The following is a 24,952-nucleotide window of genomic DNA, read 5'->3' as shown; positions in this document are numbered from 1 at the left end:
GAATCCCAGGATCCCGCACAACCCAGTTTGGGGAACCCTGCAATAGGCAATTCAGGAAAATCTCCTTAACTCGGAGTGGAGTTAGAATGTGAAACTTGCTATTGCATGGAGCACACACATTATGTACAGTGAGATAAGCACACAATGAATAAAGAATAAAACCATATTCTGATAAGACGAGATGAATTTGATTATGGACCATAAATGTCACCAAAGGCCAGTCGAGCCTGAGGCCTCTTCATGCTCCAAAGTCCATGTAGTAACTCTTGCTTCATGTTGTAAACATGTTGGAATGTAGCCAGAAACAATAAGGAAGGAGTAAGGTGTAAGCAGTGCCCTCCAGCGTGTTTTCACAGCAGTAATGAGCAGTAGTTGCACCATTTCACGTTATTGTGTGCTGTCAGGTGTAATTTCTTTGAGGCACTGTTGACGAATGGAGCAATAAATGCAACTTCCATTCTGATGAAAGCAGGGCACTTTTTATCCCTGTGGCCAATAATCTACCCTGATGACAATGAGTTTGCGATGTATGTCACGGTATTTTTTTTAAGAAAGAAAAACAGTAACTTGATTTTGTCAAATAAAAACGAAATACCGCAGATGCGGGGAGTCTGGAATGGGAAACAGAAAATGCTGGATACATTCAGCAGTCTGCAGTCTCCTCGACCCTGGGGAGGCTAAACGCAGGCGGGATGACCGTTTTGCGGAACACCTTCGCTCCGTCCGCAAGCCCGCCCCCAGCCCTCTGCTCGCTTGCCATTTCAACTCAGACGGAAAAGGGGTTTTTGAAAAACGTTACAAAGGCGTGAAACGGAACTCATAAAAATGGGATTGGCACCGAAACCGAAGATCAGTTGGACTGGCAGGAGATGGAGACGAAACGGAAGAAAATTGTTTACTGGCAAAACAGTAAAGATGAGGGGCGTCATTCTCCGACCCCCCGCCGGGTCGGAGAATGGCCGTTGGCCGCCGTGAATCCCGCCCCCGCCCCCGCCGAAGTCTCCGCTCCCGGAGATTGGGCGGGGGCGGGAATCCAGCCGCGCCGGTTGGCGGGACCCCCCGCTGGATTCTCCGGCCCGGATGGGCCGAAGTCCCGCCCAGAAACTGCCTGTCCCGCCGACGTAAATCAAACCTGGTATTTATCGGCGGGACCAGGCGGCGTGGGCGGGCTCCGGGGTCCTGGGGGGGGGCGCGGGGCGATCTGACCCCGGGGGGTGCCCCCACGGTGGCCTGGCCCGCGATCGGGGCCCACCGATCCGCGGGCGGGCCTGTGCCGTGGGGGCACTCTTTCCCTTCCGCCTCCGCTACGGCCTCCACCATGGCGGAGGCGGAAGAGACTCTCCCCACTGCGCATGCGCGGGAAACTTTCGGCGGCCGCTGACGCTCCCGCGCATGCGCGGGGAAACTGACAGCGGCCGCTGACGCTCCCGCGCATGCGCCGCATTTCCGCGCCAGCTGGCGGGGCAACAAACGCCATTTCCGCCAGCTGGCGGGGCGGAAATCCCTCCGGCGTCGGCCTAGCCCCTCAATGTTGGGGCTAGGCCGCCAAAGATGCGGAGACTTCCGCACCTTTTTGCCGGCGCGATGCCCGTCTGATTTGCGCCGGCTTTGGCGCCAGTCGGCGGGCATCCCGCCGTTGGGGGAGAATTTCGCCCGAGGGGCGGGATTCTCTGTCCCGCTGCACCCGTTTTCCGGCGCGACGCGCCCCCGCCGGCACAGCGGGATCTTCTGTCCCGGCAGCCGGACACAGGGGTTTCCCATTGTGGCCACCCCCACGCCGCGGGGAAATCCGCGGGCGCGAGTGCAGTGCCGGCAAAGCGGAGGATCCCGCAGGCGGAGAATCCAGCCCGAGGTTTGGGAACATCACACTGCCTTACTGGATAATTAATGGCTGCAAACGTAAAGGCCTGTAAAAGGTTACAAGCTAAACCTGGACCAAAGGTGGATGGCTGAATCAATTCGAAAAGGTGGCAAAAATGGATTAGAACGGATAAGAACAGAGGGAAGAACAGACTTAAACCCAAAGTGGTTTCTGAATTGGGACCATATGTTAAGGGTACTCAACACAATTCTACTTTGTGTGGAGCAGTTCATACAGGCCAGTCACTCTGGACACAGGAAGGAAACAGGAAAGATGGGGAGGCAGGAGTACTGTTCCATAGTTGTCCAAACAGGGCTATCAGTGCCTATAAATGCGTGAATCCGGAAGATGGCTTGTGAATACAGGCAGGACAATGATAATGCAAAGGATTTGGCAAAGCGAGGCCTCATTGAAGTTTAGGTCTTTTCAAAAAGTTCTCATGAATTCGAGGGAGTTTTTTTATTCCAAATACAAAAGGAAATCGTTCAGTCGGGAGATTTCAAAAACAATTTTCTTTTTAGGAAAATAGGAATAGCCTGAATAAGTGTATAAATTCGGGTTAAGTCATCATTTTGACACAATTGATACAGCCAGCAAGTGATAGGCGCAGCGCTGACCAATTAGCAAAGCCTTGCTTTGTGTGTTCAAACAAAGGTTTGAAGTTGTATTGTAAAGATTGTGGAAGTCACGCGGCGCGGGCATTCCCAAGTCAGTCAAATTATCAGAAGCCAATTTAAAAGAGAATGAGTCAAAAGATAGACCTAATGCTGAAGGATGAATTGGGACAAGCAAACTTTTTTCTCAAGATTTGATTTGTAGCCTGGAAACCTACCAAACTTGAGCAGGGTGGCAAGAACATTGGATCTCGACACAAAAGCGTCAGCTGTGTGTCACTAACGATCATTGTCATAAAGAGAGACCTTATGCATTAAACCGCCCCGTGTTCAATTCAATAGCAATATTAACAGGAGATGGAGATAAAGGACAGCACTGCCAGGTGCCGCTGTGGAGGAGGAAATACACAGAGTATGAAAGATTAGTACGGATTGAAGCTACGGGTGATAAATATTACATTTAAAATCACAAGATAAAAATTTGACTAAAACCAAATGTGTCTAAAACTTTGAACAAGTAGTCCCATTCTACACAGTCAGCATCTATGGAAATGATAACTTCTGGAAGATGAGAAGGAGCCTTGGACTAAATAATGTTAAATAGCCACCGTAAGTTAATAAATCCAGATTGATCAGGAGAGACAATAGTTTGCAAGTCAGTTGGGAGAGGTGGTGCCATACTACTATTGTCACTGGACTAGTAACCCAGAGACCAGGGGTCATGTTGGGGATAGAATCCCACTGTGGCAAATGGTGAAATTTGAATCCAATAAAAGCTGGAATTAAAAGTCTAATGATGACTCGAGGTGGCACAGTGGCACAGGGGGCGGCATGGTGGCACAGGTTGTTAGCACTGCTACCTCACAGTGCCAGGGACCCGGGTTCAATTCTGGCCTCGGGCGACTGTGTGGGGTTTGCACGTTCTCCCCGTGTGGTGCGTGGGTTTCCTCCGGGTGCTCCGGTTTCTTCCCACAGTCCAAAGATGTGCAGGTTAGGCGGATTGGCCGTGATTGGCCACAGTCTGGGGGTGGGGAATTAAATAAATAATAATAATAATCGTTTATTGTCACAAGTAGGCTTCAATGAAGTTACTGTGAAAAGCCCCTAGTCGCCACATTCCGGCTCCTGTTCGGGGAGGCCGGTACGGGAATTGAACCCGTGCTGCTGGCATTGTTCTGCATTGCAAGCCAGCTATTTAGCCCACTGTGTTAAACCCTCTTCATCAGCGAGAAGAACAGGTGCAAAATGCCAAGACCTTTGAGGAAGCACATTTTCAGGAAAGCATACTTTCATTGATAGTGAAACATGGTCAGATATAACAGTGCTACGATATTGACTGGAGGTCTAAAAGCGGAAGATGTTTCCTGTCCAATAGGAATTAATCTAGTCATGAATAAGAATGATGATCGAGAGTGAAAAAGGAAAACTCTCTTGCACCAGGGAAAAGAAAACGCCAGGGATCTGTAACATTGTAGACTTATAAAAAGGAATTATTAACAGAAGCTGATCTAGCAAAAGGGCATGAATCAATTTTGGAGCTGTCAAGACAGCAATTTAAGGCGGCACGGTGGTGCAGTGGTTAGCACTACTGCCTCACGGTGCCGAGGTTCGATCCCCGCCCAGGGTCACTGTCCGTGTGGAGTTTGCACATTCTCCCTGTGTCTGCGTGGGTCTCTCCCCCACGATCCAAAGATGCGCAGGGTAGGTGGATTGGCCACGCTAAATTGCCCATAAATTGAAACAAAAAGAGAACTATTTAAAGCACAATTGAAGTCCCCACCCAGAATCAGATGATGGTTGTGAAAGTTTGGCAAAGAGGAGAAAAAATTGGATAGAAACTGAATATCGTCCCAGTCCGGTGCTGTATGTATCTGGGAACACATTCTTGCTGGTTATGTGTCACGTGATATGCAGCGAAGTTAGCAGAGTCTTTGTGCGGGTTTGAGCAGGTCACCATTTTGACCGTGTTAGGATACCCGGACCAGACTCCAATATATGTTAGGAAAATGTACAAGAAACCCCAACAATTCTGCCATTTGTAAACTGTGAGGAAAGGAATCTTCACCCGCAGGAGTAATTCCACTGATAAACCGGGACATTTTGTATTAAAACAAACTTTGTACTTAACACAGGGCCAACTACATAAACATCGCAGAAAATAGATTATAATTAACAGTTAAACAATTCTTCATAATAAAAGGAAACACCTTAACTGCTGACTTATAACTCCTCTAACTCCAAATATGCAAAGCCCATCCCAGATCAAAGGTCACTGGTGAATAAAGTTAGCAAACACAGGGATGCGTGCTGTCCTCTGCGTAGAGAGTTGTTTTCAGCAAAGGGCAGAATCCCTTTCCAGGCTCAGTCTGGAAGTTCTTCCGTCTTTGGAAGACTCCAAGCTAAAGTTCTTGCTACAGACCTGACTCATCCCATTGATTACATCACCTCTATACCACGAGCTGCCTTATGACCATCTTACTAAGGCTAAACACAACCCCTCAATTACCTGATTCCCAGGGTACCCACTTTCTACAAACAAACATTCATCAGTCCTATATAGATAAACAATTAATTAATTATAAACAATGATTATCTTACTTTTATGACATCTTAATTGCATCTTTTGCAGACACACCACTCGCCTGTATGTTAAACCAGGATGTATAAAAATATTACTGTAACAGATATAAATGCAGTATATATAACAATTTATTACATTCATCACAATTGTATGAACAGCACCCTCAATAAACCTGTCATCATGTTTTACAAGAATCCAGAGTGTGGGCACTTCCATACCTTTTCACTTTGTGGCAACAAAGAAATGTAACAGGAGAGAAAACTGGCGATGAGGATTGAGGCAGAAATAGTAATAATAATCTTCATTGACACTGCAGTGAAGTTACTGTGAAAATACCCAGTCACCACACTCCGGCACCTGTTTGGGTACACTGAGGGAGAATTCAGAATGTCCAATTCACCAACATAATTGGAAGGGAGGAAGTGTAGACAATAAGAGCCGGGATCCAAAATTGGCAGGAAAGACAGGTGCCATGGGTGCATTTGATGAGTACTATGAAACATGGAATTCAAATGAAGAAAGATTCCAATTGTTTTTGTTTGCTAACCAGGCACTGGAGGACCAAATTCCTGGTATTACTGAAACTACAGAGACCTGAATGAATCTGCAGTAAAACCTTGAGCTGAAAGAATATAAGAACATAAGAGCAGGAGTAGGCCATCTGACCCTTCGCGCCTGCTCCACCATCCAATGAGATCATGGCTGATCTTTTGTGGACTCAGCTCCACTTTCCGGCCCGAACACCATCACCCTTTATTCCTTAAGAAATTATCTATCTTTATCTTGATACCATTTAATGAAGGAGCCTCAACTGCTTCAATGGGCAGGGAATTCCATAGATTCACAACCCTTTGGGTGAAGAAGTTCCTCCTAAACTCAATCCTAAATCTACTTCCTCTTATTTTGAGGCTATGCCCCCTAGTTCTGCTTTCACCCGCCAGTGGAAACAACCTGCCCGCATCTATCCTATCTATTCCCTTCATAATTTTATATGTTTCTATAAGATCCCCCCGCATCCTTCTAAATTCCAACGAGTACAGTCCCAGTCTACTCAACCTCTCCTCATAATCCAACCCCCTCAACTCTGGGATTAACTTAGTGAATCTCCTCTGCACACCCTCCAGCGCCAGTACGTCCTTTCTCAGGTAAGGAGACCAAAACTGCACACAATAGATTCGTAAGGTGACAAAAAAAACACCATCTGAAACAACAACTCTTTTTTCCCTTTTATTTATGATTGTTTAACCAATTTCTTTCTCTCTGAGTTTGTCTGTCTTGTGTGTGTGCACGTGTGTGTGTGTGTGCGTGTGTGTGTGTGTAGAGGGTGGGGCAAGTTAAAGCATGGAATTAGAAATTAGATAATAGTTAATCAGTTGTAATTGCTGCTTATTTCATTACAGTTATTAATAAAAAGTAATCGTGTTTACATTTACAAACCTGGTGACTGTAATTATTGAGCAGCCAAGGGCCAAAGACTTTGGGTATTTTTCTAAGAATTATTGGTTCAATTGTGTTGCAAGTCTGAGTCACATGGGGTTGGAATTGACTGTGCGCTAGCCCAGGGTGTCGTACCAACTTGATGATACCTCTTCAAGGTCAGCTGCTTTTTTTGATTATGCAGTGAAGCAATTCAGAGGAAGCTGCTTACTGTAAGTGATCTAACTCAAAAAGCTGCTGTGAGAGTTGCCATACTTATGTTACTTCAATGAGAGACGCTTAGCAGATATTGGCTAGAGCAAAGATCCACAAATAGGATACCACAAGGAACAAGGCTGGTGTATCTATGTCACCCTTGTACACAGGTTGGACACTTGTTGGAGGAATACTGGAGTAAATCGACTATATGCAAGGTCTGTGGCCAGAGGGGCTACATTGCCAAGGCATGTTGGGCTCAGCAAACTTCTTTTACATCAAGAAAGTGCAAGAAGGACAACACAAGTAAACCTTCTAGTCATTGTCAGGATACCGGACCAGAACCTCAAACAATTTTGTATCACCTACTCATTGTCCAATCTAATTTGAGGAATGTCAAATTCAGAATCATCGGGATTTATCTCTTCTCCCTGAAGTACAACAACTAATAGATCCTCTTGCTTTCTTTCTCTATCAAAATACTTTTTGAGCATATTGACATGACATAGTCTGAGTTTCCTTCTATCAAACCTTTTTATCAAATAATTGATCTCACTCAATTTCCTTTTGATTTAATAGGCCCACTAAATCTTGCTTTTAATGATTCACCTACCGCTGGTAACAATACTAATACTTTCAGGTAAGGTGAAGGTAAGGTCGACATAGGCCCAGACGACCATAGGCTGCTTTCCCCTTTTGAGGGGGAGAGCTGACTGGTGGTGATTTAGCCTGAAGATCACCACACCTCAGGTGAGGGGCAAGGTTGAGAAGGCGGGGCCTTCATGAATAACCTGCAAAATACTCTCACCCCACTAACAACATTCCGAGTTTTTGATTTATTTCCCGTCTCTTTTTTTCATCACATGCTGTGACAATTTTAAATACTTTCTAGCCAGCTCCCCAGCCTTATTAAATCTCTCCCCAAAGTTTGACACATAGTCGAACAATGTAGTCTCAGAACGCTGGCTCGCCAATTGTTCCTTGATCAATTTAAGTGGTCTTCATACCTCTTGACCAAAAATCTATTTAAACAGATTGAACTTAGTCGATTCATTAGGTGCATCCCTAATTGCAAATAGTACAAATGGAATTCCGTTATCCCAATCGTCTGGATACTGACTATGGGCCCTCAACAAGGCTTGATGTCACCTTTCTAATGCTCCTGGTGATTCTACATGGTTGTTTTAAATTGTTTTACTCCAAAGCTATCCATAACTTCAACATAAAACTGGATTGCTGCTCTGATTGGATTTCTTTTGGTAGCCGTATGTGGTTAAAAAAAGAGTTAGTTCGCTCCTCTACAACCCACTTAGCTGTAATATTTCTGAATGGAATGGCCTCTCGAAATCTAGTAGACTTATCCATTATGGTCAACAAATACTGATTCCCACTTTTTGTCTGAGCAAGGGATCCCACACGGTCAATTAGGACCCTCATAAAAGATTACTCAAATGGCGGAATTGGCATTGCAAGTGCTAGTTTGATTATCGCTTGAGGTTTTCCTATTACCTGACATGTATGGCAAAATTCCACTGCATCCTTATGCTGTCCAGGCCAATAAAAATGTTTTTGTATTTCTGCTTGAGTTTTTCTTGCACCTGAATGCACCCTTAATGGGACCTCATGCGTTACCCGCAAAACCTTCTTTCTATACCCCACCAGTAATACCACTTGATGAACACCTGCCCGTTTCTCATCCAACTGAATTTGCAAAGGTCTCCACTTCCTCACTGATACGTTTTTCTAATGTAATAACACTCCAGTATGCACTCACATTCTGTTTCCTTATATGCTTTCTCATGCAACTTCTTTATCTCTGAATCTTTCTGTTGTAATTTTACCAACTTTCCTGCACGAAAGATATCCGCTTCATCCTCCACCTGTTCTTCTTCTTTATCAGCCATCTCGTCAAAGATTTTTTCTGATAACTGAACCTCAGCCTCACAATCGTTACTCCTTGATTTCTCCCCCCCCCCCCCCCCCCCCCCAGTCTCAATCTATGGCTTTGTGAACATGTCACCACAGATTCAGGAAAGACCCCAGGATATGCTTCTTGCAACACCTCAGTTGTTTGGCTTTCCATCAGCTTTCCAACCACAGTAGGCCTCACTCCCACCTGTGATCCAGCTATATTATTATCCAGGTTAAGCTGCACCCCTGAAAAAGGTAATATCTCAATTATTCCTCCCACCACTTCACCACTTTTCACTGGGCACTCTAACTTACTGTCATAACCTTCAGGGACATACGAAGTGGCAATGATTAAACACCCCGTGAGCCTTGCTCAATACGACCCCCCCATTACAGGGAGCAGGAAACCATGTATAGCTAAACTTCTGTATAAAGTCGGCCAGTTTTGGTCCGAACATAGAGGAGAGATCCAGCTGGGATCTTTCATGCCGTGTAAATAATACGAATTGCAAATAAAACTTTATTTCCTTCTACAACTCGGTATGGACTCCCTTCATGGTCTACTAAACCGGAGACCAGGGTTCAACTGGTTTTCTGTCAACACTGCAACTCTGTCGGTTAAGCCACCTCAATAACCCTGCTGGATACAGGTTGGACTCTTTTCATTTACCATGCCGCTGTTCTGAAGAGTAGATGGGTTTGACACCAAGGTGGAGGACTGGACTCAGTATGCGGAAAGAAGGCACCACTTTTTCAGGTCCAATAGTATCACGGAGAACAATTGCAGATAGTAATTTTGTTAACTGCCTGTGGTGCACTTACCTATTGTGTGACACGGAGCCTCGTCTATCCTGACAATCCTACTTTTGAGAAGCTAGCAACACGAGCAGGGCAACATTTCAACCTGACACCATCTGTAATTGTGCAGAAATATCGCTTTAATACAGCAGAAAGGACCCCGGGTGAGTCCGTCACCGGGCTTTTGTCGAGATGACGAAAGATAGCTGAATTCTGCGAGTATGGTACATCCCTGTTGGAAATGCTGTGTGACCGCTTGGTCAGCGGCATCAATAACCCGGCCACTCAAAAATAATTGTTGGCCGAACCGTCCTCAGACCTGCAGCATGCTGTGCAAATTTCCCGATCAGGTGAAAGCACAGAGCGACGAGTGCAAGAAGTCCAGGGAATGGAAGTCAATGCCGTAGGGTGCTCCCCCCTCCTGGAGGAGGATAGCGTGCTGCTCAATTGTGTGGCGACACCTCTGGTTGCACCCATCTAAATCGCTGTTCAGGTCAACGGACGCTTAATGGATATGGAGCTTGATACTGGTGCTGCAGTTTCCGTTGCAGGGAGGCAGACTTCCGGCCGCAGTAACAAAGGAATGCAACATTTAGATTTGAGGGACACCGAGGACCGATTATACCGGTGAGCCGCTGAACATTGCGGGGACCTCCATGGCTCCGGTGGTTCATGGACGGTAGTCAGTGCACCTCGCGCTAATTGTGATGAAGGGGCATGGCCCTAGCTTGCTGGTCAGTGACTGGTTGAGCCGCCTGCACTTCAATTGACAACATGGCTTCCAAATGGAATCAGAGGGTCGGAGAGAAGCACTGGGAAAGCACCCTGAAGTCTTTCAGCTCGGATTGGGGAAAATTAAGGGTGTTGTGGCCAAAATCCATGTTGATGCAGATGCTCAGCCGAGATGTTTCAGGGCCCACCCACTCCCTTATGCATTGCTGGTAAAAGTGGAGACCATGCTCAGCTGGCTTGACGAATTAGGGATCATCCAGCCTGTGCGCTTTACAGTCTGGGCAGCACCAGTGGTTCCAGTATTGAAGCCGGACAAAACGGTCCGGTTATGCATGGAATACAAACTTGCAGTAAATACAACTTTGCGTTCGGACTGCTTTCCGGTGCCCTGCATTGAAGACCTTTACACTAAATTAACTGATGAGTTTTCATTTACTACATTTGATAAGAGCCATGTATATTTGCAACTCGAATTGGACTCCCGTCATTATGCTACGACCAACACGCAACATGGCCTGTGTGAGTAAACCAGGTTGCCTTACCACGTGTCGTCGGCCTGTGCTATCTTCCAGCGGGTAATGGACAACATCCTACATTGGTTACCGTGTGTAGTGGTATATCCAGATGATGTGCTATTCACTGGACCAACCAAGCAGGAGCATCTGGACAACCTGGCGGACGTTCTCCGGTGTTTTTCAGAGTCTGGCGCCTGCTGCAAAGGGCTGAGTGTGTTTTTCACGCCAAAGATGTGGCATACTTGGGCTATCAGGTGGATCGTCGCCTTCCTAACTGCTTGCTGCACCCGTCTCTCCACTTTCACTGACTGGTGTACAAGGACACCTGGAATCCTTTGTACATCCACACTTCCCAATATAACACCATTTAAAGAAAACGCTTCCTTTCTGTTTTTCACGTCAAAGTGTATAACTTCACAGTTAACCGTGTTGTTTGCATCTGCCACGTGTTTGCCCACTCGTGCAACTTGTCTAAATCAAATTGAAGCCTCCTTGCATCCTTCTCATAACTCTGCCCAGTTTTGTGTTGTCAGTAAACTTGGAAATGTTGCATTTGGTTCCCTCATCCAGGTCATTTAGCCCTAGCACTGATCCATGCAGTACCCCACTTGTCACTGCTCCACACTCAAAGACCCATTGATTCCCACCCTCGGTGTCCTATTTGTCAACCAATTCTTGATTCATGCCAATATATTACACCCTATCCCATGTGCTTTAATTTTGCCCACTAGCCTTTTATGAGGGACCTTATCAAAAGCTTTCTGAAAGTCCAAATACACACCATCTGGTTCTCCCTATCTATATTCTAATAGTTACACCCTTAAAAAACTCTTGTAGATTGGTTAGGTTTATAAACCTATGCTGGCTTTGACCAATCCTGTTAATGCTTCCCAAATGTTCTGTTACCACGTTATTTATAATAGACTCTAGAATCTTCCCCACTACTGATGTCAGGACAGGTGACCAAACACTTGGTCGGAGAGGTGGGTTTTAAGGAGCTGGAGATGTAAAGAGGTTTGGCAGGGGAATTGCGGTGTTTAGGTAGCAGAAAGCAGAAGGAAAAGGTGACGTGAAGGAGATGGAGGTGCACTGCATGCCAGAGTTGTAGGCACTTGACGTTCCAGCGGGTAATGGACAACATCCTACATTGGTTACCTTGTGTAGTGGTATATCCAGATGATGTGCTATTCACTGGACCAACCAAGCAGGAGCATCTGGACAACCTGGCGGACGTTGTCCAGTGTTTTTCGGAGTCTGGCGCCTGCTGCAAAGGGCTGAGTGTGTTTTTCACGCCAAAGATGTAGCATACTTGGGCTATCAGGTGGATCGTGAGGGTTTACACCCGGTCGTAGAGAAGGTACATGTCATTCAGAAGGTTTGATTTGATTTGATTTGATTTATTGTCACCGAAGTACAGTGAAAAGTATTTTTCTGCGGCCGAGGAGCGTACACAGTACGTACATAGTAGACACGCGAATAGTGATCGGTTATAGTGCGGAACAAGGGGCCAAACAAAGCAAACAAAGCAAATACATGAGCAAGAGCAGCATAGGGCGTCGTGAATAGTGTTCTTACAGGGTTTCTTCCCTTACGAGTGTCACGGAGCTTTGAGCGTTTTTAGGGTTAGTAAACTATTACAGCAAGTTCATCCTGAATCTCGCGATGATGCTGGCTCCCACTGTATCTACTTTTGAAGAAAGACCAAGGGTGGGCTTGGCACAGGCCGCAGGATACGGCTTTCAAACAGGTGAAGAAACAACTTTCATCTTCCAGGTTGTTGACTTACTATGATGCTATGGGCCAGGGTTTAGAGGACACCAAAGTGTATCATGGAGTTCACTTGACCCACACCTTTTAATAGATTTTGGTTATGGGGAGCACAAGGGCCCACTTTACAGGTGTGATGCAACAGAGAGCTAAAGTATGTTTAAAACAAAACAATGTTTATTCTATGAATCCAGTTAACATTTTATAAACACACAGTAAACATCTTAACAATTATCAACTCAAATACTTCCCCCAAAGAATACAGTACTCTATAAGTAACCCTTAATCTTTCCTAGCAACGTCCATGAGACAAATACCCTCTTTAACAAAGGCAGCAAGGTTAAATTCTCTACTGAGAGCAGTTGTCACTTTTAAATTAGCAAGTGATCTGAAGACATTTTCTTTCATGCAGAGAGAGGTCAAAATTACACCTTGTTTGGCTGGATGCAGCTCCAACTCTGAAAATGAAACCAAACACACACTAGCTTTTTGCCCAAAGCGAAAGTAAAAAACTACAGACCAAAACCCAGCTCCACCCCATACTCTGACATCACTGCAGCTATTTGATAAACACCCATTTCTTAAAGGTACTCTACTTGACAATGATCCCTCCAAGCTTCTCATTGTCACTTTATCAGGAGTTTTCTATAGACCCCCCAAAAGCAGCAGAGAGTTGGAGGAACAGTTTAGGCAGCAGATAACAAAGAACAAAGAAAAGTACAGCACAGGAACAGGCCCTTCGGCCCTCCAAGCCTGCACCGAAAATGCTGCCCGTCTAAACTAAAATCTTCTACACTTCCGGGGTCTGTATCCCTCTATTCCCACCCTATTCATGTATTTGTCAAGATGTCCCTGAAACGTCACTATCCACCACCTCCTCCGGTAGCAAGTTCCAGGCACCCACTACCCTCTGTGTAAAACACCTGCCTCGTACATCTCCTCTAAACCTTGCCCCTTGCACCTTAAACCTATGCCCTCTAGTAATTGGCCCCTCTACCCTAGGAAAAAGTCTCTGACTATGCACCCTGTCTATGCCCCTCATAATTTTGTAGACCTCTATCATCCTCAACCTCTGTCGTTCCAGTGAGAACAAACTGAATTTATTCAACCTCTCCTCATAGCTAATGCCCTCCATACCAGGCAACATTCTGGTAAATCTCTTCTGCACTCTCTCTAAAGCCTCCACATCCTTCTGGTAGTGTGGCAACCAGAATTGAACACTATACTCCAAGTGTGGCCTAACTAAGGTTCTATTTTGGAAAGGTGCAGAAGTAACAGAGTTGTTGGCATGGGTGACTTCAACTTCCCTAATATTGACTGGAACCTCCTTAGTGCAAATGGTTTGGATGGAGCAGATTTTGTCAGGTATGTACAGGAAGGGTTCCTGACTTAATATGCAGATAGGCCGACTAGGGGGGAGGCCATATTGGATTTGGTGCTTGGCAACGAACCAGGCCAGGTGTCAGATGTCTCGGTGGGAGAGCATTTTGGTAACAGTGACCACAACTCCTTGACCTTTACTGTAGTCATGGAGAGGGTTAGGAACAGACAGTATGGGAAGGTATTTAACTGGGTGAGGGAAAATTATACTGCTATTAGACAGGAGCTGAGTAGCATAAATTTGGAACAGATGTTCTCAGGGAAATGCACAACAGTAATGTGGGGATTGTTTCAGGAGCACTTGCTGCGAGTGCTGGATAATTTTGTCCCACTGAGACGAGGAAAGAATGGTAAGGTGAAGGAGCCTTGGATGACAAGAGAAGTGGAGCTTCTAGTCAAGCGGCAGAAGGGAGCTTACGTAAGGTTGAGGAAGCAAGGATCTGCATCGGCTCTAGAGGGTTACAAGGTAGCCAGGAAGGAACTCAAAAATGGACTGAGGAGTGCGAGAAGGGGGCATGAAAAAGACCTGGCAGGAAGGATTAGGGAAAGGATTAGGGAAAACCCCAAGGCATTCTACACCTACGTGAGAAATAAGAGGATGATCAGGGTGAGAGTAGGGCCGATCAGGGGTAGTGGAGGGAACTTGTGCCTAGAGTCTGAGGAGATGGGGGAGGCTCTAAATGAGTATTTTGCTTCAGTATTCACTAGAGAGAGGGACCTTGTTGCTCATGAGAACAGTGTGAACCAGGTTAATAGAATCAAACAGGCTGATATTAAGAAGGAGAATGTGCTGGGAATTTTGAAAAGCATCAGGATAGGTAAGTCTCCTGGACCAGACGGGATATACCCAAGGTTACTATGGGAAGCGAGGGAGGAGATTGCTTGCATCATTGGTGATGATCTTTGCATCCTCACTCTCCACTGGAGTAGTACCGGATGATTGGAGGGAGGCGAATGTTGTTCCCCTGTTCAAGAAAGGGAATAGGGAAATCCCTGGAAATTACAGATCCATCAGTCTTACGTTTGTGGTGAGAAAAATACTGGAAAGGATTCTGAGAGATAGGATTTATGATTATTTAGAAAAACATAGTTTGATTAAAGATCATCAAGCGTGGCTTTGTGAGGGGCAGGTCATGCCTCACAAGCCCCATTGAATTCTTTGAGGATGTGACAAGACACATTGATGAAGGTCAGGCAGTGGACGTGGTGCATATGGATTTCAGTAAGGCATTTGATAAGGTTCCCTATGGTAGGCTCATTCAGAACTACGGATGCATGGGATACAGGGACATTTGGCTGTCTGGATACAGAATTGGCTGGCCGAAAGAAGACAGCGAGTGATAGTGAATGGAAAGTATTCCGCCTGGAGGTCGGTGACCAGTGGTGTCCCGCAGGGATATGTTCTGGGACCTCTGCTCTTTGTGGTTTTTATAAATGACATGGATGAGGAAGTGGAAGGGTGGGTTAGTAAGTTTGCCGATGACATGAAGGTTGGAGAAGTTGTAGATAGTGTTGAGGGTTGTTGCAGGTTACAACAGGACATTGACAGGATGCAGAGCTGGGCTGAGAAGTGGCAGATGGAGTTCAACCTAGATAAATGTGAACTGATTCATTTTGGAAGGTCGAATTTGAATGCTGAATACAGGGTTAAAGGCAGGATTCTTGGAAGTGTGGAGGAACAGAGGGATCTTGGGGTCCACGTACATAGATCCCTCAAAGTTGCCACCCAGGTTGATAGGGTTGTTAAGAAGGTGTATGGTGTGTTGGCTTTCATTAACAGGGGGTTGAGTTTAAGAGCCGCAAGGTTTTGCTGCAGCTTTATAAAGCCCTGATTAGACCGCACTTGGAATATTGTGTCCAGTTCTGGTCGCTTCACTATAGGAAGGATGTGGATGTTTTGGAGAGGGTGCAGAGGAGATTTACCAGGATGCTGCCTGGACTGGAGGGCATGTCTTATGAAGAAAGGTTGAGGGAGCGAGGGCTTTTCTCACTGGAGCGAAGAAAGAAGAGAGGTGACGTGATAGAGGTGTACAAGGTGATGAGAGGCATGGATAGAGTGGATAGCCAGAGACCTTTCCCCAGGACGGAAATGGCTGTCACGAGGGGACATAGTTTTAAGGTGGATTGGAGAAAGGTATCGGGAGATGTCAGAGTAGTTCCTTTACATAGAGAGTGATGCACTGCCAGCAGAGGTGGTGGAGTCAGAGTCATTAGGGACATTTAAGCGACTCTTGTACAGACACATGGACAGCAGTAAATTGAAGGGGTGTAGGTTAATGTGGCCAGTGAGGGTCACCGCAGCCCTGAACCTCCATGCCACCCATTCGCTCCAGGGCTCGAGCAGACGTGTACGGCATATCACAAGCTACAGCTCACAAGTGCATCCATGAGGTAGGTGGAGTGAAAGGCGACGGGGATGGGGGTGCAGGCAGACCCGCTGTAAAGATTAACGTGATAGAGGCTTCACATGTATCAGGTTTTGATAGTGAATATTGGTGCGGGCAGCATGACCAGGAGGACCGTTGTCCAATGTAGTAAGAAGACCAAGGACCTCCACCAAGCAGCAAGGGTAAGTTACCACATCTCTCCTGGCATCAGGCCTGCCTGCCACCCCTCAAATTCCCAACCCCCCCTACCGCCCACAAATCACTTCGCACTCCCCCCACATCCGACCCTTGTGTTGGTTGCTCAGCACCCCTGGCACCCACCAGCACGACCCTTTTATGTCCAGCTGCGGTGCCCACACATGCCACCTGCCACAGACCCCCCAATCCATCAAGCGCGCGGCTCTTAAACCCCATAATGAGCTGGAAAGGACCAAGACTGGGGAGCGGAGTACCAGAAATTTGAGACCTCCTCCACTCTGACTTACGCGCCCTGGAGGTCGCTGGGCTGACCGAGCAGATAGCAGTCCGTGACAGTGAGGTTGGCCTGTGCCACAGAGCTGAGGATCCACTGCCCCTTCACTCAAGTGAATAGGTCATATCAGGCAAAATGATCCTTCCCTCTCACTGACCACATGTCCGTCCTCTCGCTGGACCTCCACCTGATTAGGCTGAGGCATCCGGAGTCATTCGCCCCCCCCGCCACCCGAGAGACCATCTCGGAGGAGAGCTTTGTCGAGACCACCATTGAGGCATTGCAGGTATTACCCCCACCCTGCACCAGCACAGAGACACACGTCAGTGGGCAACATTAATGGTCAGGCTTCGGGGGCACAGTCCGGTGAGCACCACACATTTGCTGATGCACACCAGGTGGAGGCAGGAACATCCAAGGAAGACGGCAGTCGGAGGTCTGCTGGATCCCAGGACATAGCTGGGTCCCAGCCACATGCTGAGCCTCTGGAAAGGTTCTCCCAGAGCTGATGCAGATGCTAGGACACGGCCACAAGATTCAGGAGGGGATGTTAGCGGCATTCCAGCGAGTGCACAGCCGATTGGAGGAATCCCAATGGTTACGGGTGCAGGGAATGATACCAAAAATGCGTGACACACGGGGTGCCAAGTCCATGAGGACGTGGCACAGGTGTCTCACTGCCCTCTCTGGGGGCACATGCTCTCTGTTTTCTCCTTGAAAGCCATTGTCCAGCCCATTGATGGGGTGAAAATGGGCCAATTCGACCCCTATTTGCGACCTCCCTCTGCCGTGGGACGTGAACCTCGACACCGCTGCCAGTGTGGGATCAGAGCTTCGGAAGGTGCCGATCCCGTTTTTTTTCACGCGCTGGATTCTCCTCCTGATTGTGGATCTCTCTGTCGCCGTCAGGCAGCAGATGGTTCAGCCCACTTCCCCAAACCAACTTTGGCCACACTGTGAAACGTCTAGCCCCTGTCCTATTGTGCCAGGAATGAACCAGTTTATACTGAATAGTGCCTTCGTTCCTAGAAACTGAAGCCCTGGAACGGCCTGTTCATGGTGCTGGGCGAAGTCCAGGTCTGGTGATTGATTTAAAGTTGAAATTTGCTATTAAATTGGCAGAAAGATCTGGGGGAGCGAGGTGACAAAGCTGGAGTTTTTTTTCTTGTGAGTCAAGAAGGACTGGAAGAAAATGACGGATTTGATGCAAGTTGCCTCGAGCACCGCTCCCCAAACACCTGGAACCTGTGGGAACCTGTTCCTGAGGAAGATAAGGAGGATTTTACCAGGCAACTTCTGGCAGGAGGCGAAAGATCTTACACGTCTAGCAGGGCCAGTGGTGAGGTTTAATATTTCACTGAAAGTTTACGCTGGTATTAAAAGATGCTGGAAATATTTTCACTGCTAGTATGAGCACCTCTGTCGCCAAATGTAACAAAGACATAATGAACAAGATTTCCTCTGTGCGCTTTTCTGTGATAAAGGGAGTTATCAGTTTCAGATATCTGAGTATAAAAATTGGCAAGTCATGTTGCAGCTCGTATAGTGTTCAATTCTGGTCGCCACACTACCAGAAGGATGTGGAGGTTTTAGAGAGGGTGCGGAAGAGATTTACCAGGATGTTGCCTGGTATGGAGGGCATTGGCTATGAGGAGCGGTTGAATAAACTTGGTTTGTTCTCACTGGAACGACGGAGGTTGAGGGGAGACCTGATAGTGGTCTACAAAATTATGAGGGGCATAGACAGGTTGGATAGTCAGAGGCTTTCCCCAGGGTAGAGGGGTCAATTACTAGGGGGCATAGGTTTAATGTGCGAGCGGCAAGGTTTCGGGGAGATGTACGAGGCAAGTTTTTTACGCAGAGGGTAGTGGGTGCCTGGAACTTGCTGCCGGAGGAGGTGGTGGAAGCAGGGACGATAGTGACGTTTAAGGGGCATCTTGACAAATACATGAATATGATGGGAATAGAGGGATACGGACCCAGGAAGTGTAGAAGATTTTAGTTTAGATGGGCAGCATGGTCAGCGCAGGCTTGGAGGGCCAAAGGGCCTGTTCCTGTGCTGTACTTTTCTTTGTTCTTTGATCTTGGGCGAAATCCTCCGCTATCGGCGGAAAGTCCGCCGATCGGCGCAAAAAACGGCGCAAATCCGACTTGCGTCACGTCGGAAAAATGGGTCGATAGTCTCCGGCCCGAAATGGGCTAGCAGCGATGTAACGGGATCCGCGCTTGCGCAGTGGTTCACGCCGTGCAGCGTCATACGCGCTGCACGGCGTGACGGCTCATAAGGCCGCGCTGCTCCCCCCCCACCCGACCGCAACACCCGACCGCAACACCCGACTGGATGGCTGGCCGTCGCTCAGCCCCGAGGTTCGAGTCACGCGATGTGGAGGCGCACCTGGACGCGGTGGAGCAGAGGAGGGACGCCCTGTATCCCGGGCACGGCCGCAGAGTTGCCCCACGCCACAGCCGGCGTCTGTGGAGGGAAGTGGCAGAGGCCGTCACCGCTGTGGCCCTGACACCACGGACAGGCACCCAGTGCCACAAGAAGGTGAACAACCTCGTCAGAGCAGGCAGGGTGAGCCTCCCCCATATCCACCCTCCCCATATCCCCCCTCCACCATATCCCCCATATCCCCCCTCCCCCATATCCCCCCCTCCCCCATATCCCCCATATCCCCCCTCCCCCATATCCCCCCTCCCCCATATCCCCCATATGCCCCCTCCCCCATATCCCCCATATCCCCAAGTGAATCCAGCCCTAACCTTAACCTCTCCAATGCACGCGCAACCGATGGCGTGCATTCATATACCTGCCTAACAGTGTTGCCTTTTACCCCTGCCACCCCCCCCCCCCCCCCACAGGAGAAGCGGCACACAACAACAGGGAGCATGTGAGGACTGGAGGAGGGCCCGCTGATGAGAGGTCACTGACCAAACACGAGGAAAGGGCCCTGGAACTGGCTGGCGGACCTGAGGACCGGGAGGTTGCTGATGCAGAGGTCGGGGGCGTACTAGCGAGTGAGCCACCGGCAGCCCGTCCCCATATCTCCCCTCCCCTATATCCCCCTCCCCCGTATCACCTGATCACTGCCTGATGTCTAACCATGCATGCTTCATTGTGTATCGCAGGACCAAACGTCCAGGCACCCATCCCCGCAGATGCACACCGCCCGCAGGATGCCCCTCGGAGACCACTGGAGATGGAGAGACCCGCACCCTCCAGCATGCGACGCCCGCAGGATGCCCCTCGCACACCACGGGAGACGGAGAGACCTGGAGCAACAGGGAGACGACACCCCCGTCACGTGCGGGAGTGACCACCCAGCGATGAGGGGGGCAGCCACAGGCCCCCGTCACATCCGAGCCAGGACACCACTACCCAGGACACCACTACCCAGGACACCACTACCCAGGACACCACTACCCGGGACAGCACTACCCAGGACACCCCTACCCGGGACAGCACTACCCAGGAAGACGAAATACCGGACAGTGAGTCAGAGTGGATGGGTGGAGACGAACCCCCACCCCAAAGTGCCATGGACTCAGAGTGGGACGAAGAGCACGACACAACGCCACTGCTGTCACCAACACCCTCCACCATTGCAGAAACACTCACCACGGTTGGGCACTTTAGTGATGAGGCGTCTGGTACACTCACTGGTGCGCACAACACAGCCGTCCCGGGACAGCAGGTGGAGGTAGGAGCAGCAGAGGGACCGGGCGGTCGAATGGCAGCCCAGGCCAAGCGAACATCTGCCGCCCAGATGGATCCCGGGTTCCTGCAGTTACCACACCCACACATAGGTCCGATGCAACCACCGACCCGGAGACGAGCGAAGAGGGTGACGGGCGGCTTGCGGCGGCTGCGGTCGCAGGTGGAGGAGCCCACCCGCGTCCAGGAGCTGGGAGTGGTGCCGGTCATGCGTGCCACCCAGGCTGACACCGCACGGGTGGCGTCCGCGGTGGAGGCAATGGGTGCGACGGTGTCAGACATGGGGAACGGTTTGCGAGGCCTGGGGCCTTCCGTGCAGGCGGCGTCTGTGGCCCAGGAAATGGCTGCCCTCTCACAGGAGGCCATGAGCCAGTGCCAGCGGCAGATGGCAGAGGCGCTCAACGCCATAGCCCAGTCTCTGCAGGCCATGGCCCAGTCTCAGCAGGCCATGGCCCAGTCACAGCAGGCCATGGCACAGTCTCAGCATGCCATGGCCCAGTCTCTGCAGGCCATCGCTGAGGGCATCGGCGCCAGAGGCCATGTGCGAGCCGGCGTCGCACTGTCACAGACAGGGTTTGCCAACACCCTGGGCTCCATGGCTGCAAACCTGCAGACCCCTGTCGATACCAGCACGGGCCTCCAGGACTGGCAGCGCCAGATGTCGGGGGGGCGTCGGATGGCCAGTCCGTTCACATCCCCCACCCATGTAGAGGCCTGGGGGCCATCGGGCACCCCGAGGGAGGAGGAGGTGGTGTGGTCCGTCCCGGCTCCCTCTGTAGGGGAGGTCCCGGTACACCGCGACACCTCGGACTCCCCCCCTTCCGTCCCAGGTGCATCGGGTGGGCAACGGGCAGGACAGGCTGGCAGCTCGCCATCCCAGTCGCCCGGGCCGCAATCTGGCCCATCTAGGCCAGGACGCCCCAGGAAACGGCCGCCAAAGGGATCCAGTGTCAGAGGGCAGGAATCACAGGAGACCACCTCCAGTTCTGCTGTACCGTCTGGTGAACCACGTAGACGTAGTCAAAGGGCCCGTAAGGCCAAACAATTAGACACTGAGTAAGTTGGCACGGGTGCAGGGCACAGATGAGTTTTAGGGGCTAGGGTACGTGCATGAACTCCTTTGGTTATTAAAGTCAATGTTACACCTACCGAAGCTGCCTTTGTGCTCTGTCCAAAGTGTGCGGGGGTGTCATGTACGTTGAGCGCAAGTGTGTGTGTGAGGGGTGGTCTTACCTCAGCCCCAGGTGAGTCTGCCTCCTTCCCCCTGGGCCGCCATCAACATCCCCCGGGCAGAGGACGGGACCGTGCGCTGCAGTGTCACAGCCGCATGCAGGGATGGTCCGGGTGGATGGTGGTACTGTGGCCATGGGTCAGACATAGTCCAACGATGTAGAGCCAGGAGCTCATCGCAGGGCGGGTTGTCATCATCCTCCATGGCCTGCGATAGACACGCGTCCACCCGCAACTGTGTGAGCCCGGCCCGTTGTGCCGCAGGTGGATCGGCAATGGGGGGGGGGGTGGTGTGCATGCGGGTGGGATGGGTGGGGTTGGGGAGGGGGGTGAGGGTGCTGGGTGGGTGGATGGGTGGGGGGTGTGGGTGGTCGGCTGTTGCCATGGTGTGCGGTCTGTGGCCATACTACCCGATTCCCACGCCCATCTAGTCAGTGAAGCGGGCGTCTATCAGTCTGTTCCGTGCCCGCTGGGCCAGCCGGTAACGGTGGACAGCCACCCGCCTGTGTCTACTCCATCTGCCCTTACCATTGCCCCCATCCCCCTCATCTGGGGAGGACTGGGCCTCTTCCTGCTGCTCCTCCACTCCGTCCTCCTCTGCCTGCGGCACATCGCCCCTCTGCTGGGCTATGTTGTGCAGGACGCAGCACACCACAATGATGCGGCCGACTCTATCTGACCGATACTGGAGGGCGCCCCCAGAGAGGTCCAGGCACCTGAAACGCATCTTCAGCACACCAAAGCACCTCTCGATCACTCCCCTTGTCGCTACATGGGCATCATTGTAGCGGTTCTCCGCCTCATTGTGTGGCCTCTGTATAGGCGTCATCAGCCACGATCGCAATGGGTAGCCCCTGTCGCCCAGCAACCAGCCCCTCAGCCGGGATGGCGTCCCTCGTACATGCCGGGGATGGATGACCGCGACAACACGAATGAGTCGTGTACACTGCCTGGGTGACGGGCGCAGACGTGCAGGATCATCATGCGGTGGTCCCCTTCCTATTAGTGAACACGGCCCTGTTATCTGCAGGTGGCCGCACGGCGACGTGCATCCCATCGATCGCGCCCTGGACCATGGGGAACCCGGCAACGGCAGAGAAGCCGACGGCCCGGGCATCTTGGCTGGCCTGGTCCACGGGGAAGCGGATGTAGCGGTGCGCCATGGCATATAGGGCATCTGTCACTGCCCGGATGTGCCGATGCACCGATGTCTGCGATATGCCGGACAGGTCCCCACTCGGTGCCTGGAATGACCCCGTTGCATAAAGGTTCAGCGCCACCGTAACTTTGACGGACACGGGGAGAGGGTGCCCCCCGCCAGTGCCACGCGGTGACAGGTGTGCCAGCAGGTGGCAGATGTGTGCCATGGTTTCCCGGCTCATCCGGAGTCTCCTCCTGCATTCCCGGTCTGTGAGGTCCTGGTATGACTGCCGGGGCCGGTACACACGGGGCGCCCTCGGGTGCCTCCGTTGCCGTGGGGCCGCGACATCCTCCTCCCCCTCCTCGCCCTGTCGGTCAGGTGTCCCTCCAGCCTGGGCGGCTTCCGCCTGCCCCTCTGCGGCAGCCTGCGCCGCCTCTCTGGCACGCTCCTCCTCCTCATCCTCCTCCTCCTCCTCATCCAGGGCAACATAGACATGAGCGGCCAACATCGCTGGATGATCTGAAAACATGACGGCCTGGTGGGGGGGGGAGGGGAACGACGACATGTCATCATTGCCCATATCCCCTCCTCCCACTAGCCAGGTGGCATGGACCGCATGGGTCCAACTGTTGGAGGCTGGCACCTGGCCAGGTGGACCAACTCACTTGCCCTCCCATCCCCCTCCTCGGCACGGACCCCCCCCCCCCAACCTCCACCCCAGCACGGACCCCCCCCAACCTCCACCCCAGCACGGACCCCCCCCTAACCTCCACCCCATCACGGACCCCCCCCCAACCCCCAACCTCCAGCCCAGCACGGACCCCCCCCCCAACCTCCACCCCAGCACGGACCCCCCCCCAACCTCCACCCCGGCACGGTCCCCCCCCCAACCTCCACCCCAGCACGGACCCCCCCCAACCACCAACCTCCACCCCGGCACGGACCCCCCCCCAACCTCCACCCCGGCACGGCACGGACCCCCCCCAACCTCCACCCCAGCATGGACCCCCCCCCCAACCTCCACCCCAGCACGGACCCCCTCCAACCTCCACCCCAGCACGGACCCCCCCAACCCCCAACCTCCACCCCAGCACGGACCCCCCCCAACCTCCACCCCAGCAAGGACCCCCCCCAACCTCGACCCCAGCATGGACCCCCCCCCAACCTCCACCCCGGCACGGACCCCCCCCAACCTCCACCCCAGCACGGACCCCCCCCCAACCCCCAACCTCCACCCCGGCACGGACCCCCCCCCCAACCTCCACCCCGGCACGGCACAGACCCCCGCCAACCTCCACCCCAGCACGGACCCCCCCCCCCAACCTCCACCCCACCACGGACCCCCCCCCCAACCCCCAACCTCCACCCCGGCACGGACCCCCCCCCCCCCAACCTCCACCCCGGCACGGACCTCCTCCCGGCACTCCCCCGGAGCCCAGCCTACTCTAACCACCCCCCCCTGCCGCACACACACACACACAACCCGAGACACACCTCTCCTCACGCAATCAGACTGCGGCCACGCCATTTCCTGCCCAGAGCCAACCCCCCAGGCCGTCACTCACCTCCACGCTGGTCGGCGTGAGCCTGGAGCACCGGGTCACGCCGATGAAAAGGAGGTTTGATTCACGTCGACGTGAACGGTCATCACGTCGACGGGACTTCGGCCCATCCGGAAGGGAGAATATCGGCAGGCCGAAAATCGGCTGCCTTGCGCAGACCCGTGACATTTTCCGCGGCAGCGGCGCCATTAACGCCCCGCCGACTTTTCTCCCTTCGGAGACTTCGGCGGGGGCGGGGGCGGGATTCACGGCGGCCAACGGCCATTCTCCGACCCTCTGGGGGGTCGGAGAATGACGCCCCTTATCTCAGGATATTATTGAATGGCATGCAAAAGTGGGGGTTGCTGTCAACAACGGGTGGGATTCTCTGGCCCTTCCCGCTGGCGAGAACTACTGGTCTACCCCCCCATCAACCCGTGGTGGATTCCCCAACGTTAGAAGGGGCGAGCCACGCAGAACGACATAGACAGCGGCAGGGCCGGAACATTCCGCCGGCGACCAACGGCGAGCTCCCTCTGCCGCTGGAATTCACGGCGCGCGTGGTGGGGGTGCGGGGGCCAGCTGTAAAATCTGGACCAACCTTTCAGGCTTAACATTGAGTTTGTCAATTTCCGATCGGAACTATTGCTCTTATTTTTATTGACAGTTGCTATC

General features: G+C 51.3%; 1 protein-coding gene across 1 annotated transcript in view; it reads left to right on the top strand.

Annotated features, from left to right (window-relative positions):
• The first annotated feature begins 17,781 nt into the window (after positions 1-17,781).
• The window catches only part of LOC140386940 (multidrug and toxin extrusion protein 1-like), an 89,995-nt gene continuing 82,824 nt past the window's right edge, over positions 17,782-24,952 (top strand). The window contains exon 1 of the mRNA XM_072469849.1: positions 17,782-17,989. Within this exon, the coding sequence (XP_072325950.1) occupies positions 17,843-17,989 (147 nt within the window). The 5' untranslated portion in view covers positions 17,782-17,842. The remainder of the gene's footprint in view (positions 17,990-24,952) is intronic.

The sequence above is a fragment of the Scyliorhinus torazame genome, chromosome 12, assembly GCF_047496885.1.
Source record: "Scyliorhinus torazame isolate Kashiwa2021f chromosome 12, sScyTor2.1, whole genome shotgun sequence".
Lineage (NCBI taxonomy): Eukaryota > Metazoa > Chordata > Chondrichthyes > Carcharhiniformes > Scyliorhinidae > Scyliorhinus > Scyliorhinus torazame.
The sequence above is the reverse complement of the archived record's forward strand: the minus strand, read 5'-3'. Positions and strand labels throughout refer to the sequence as shown.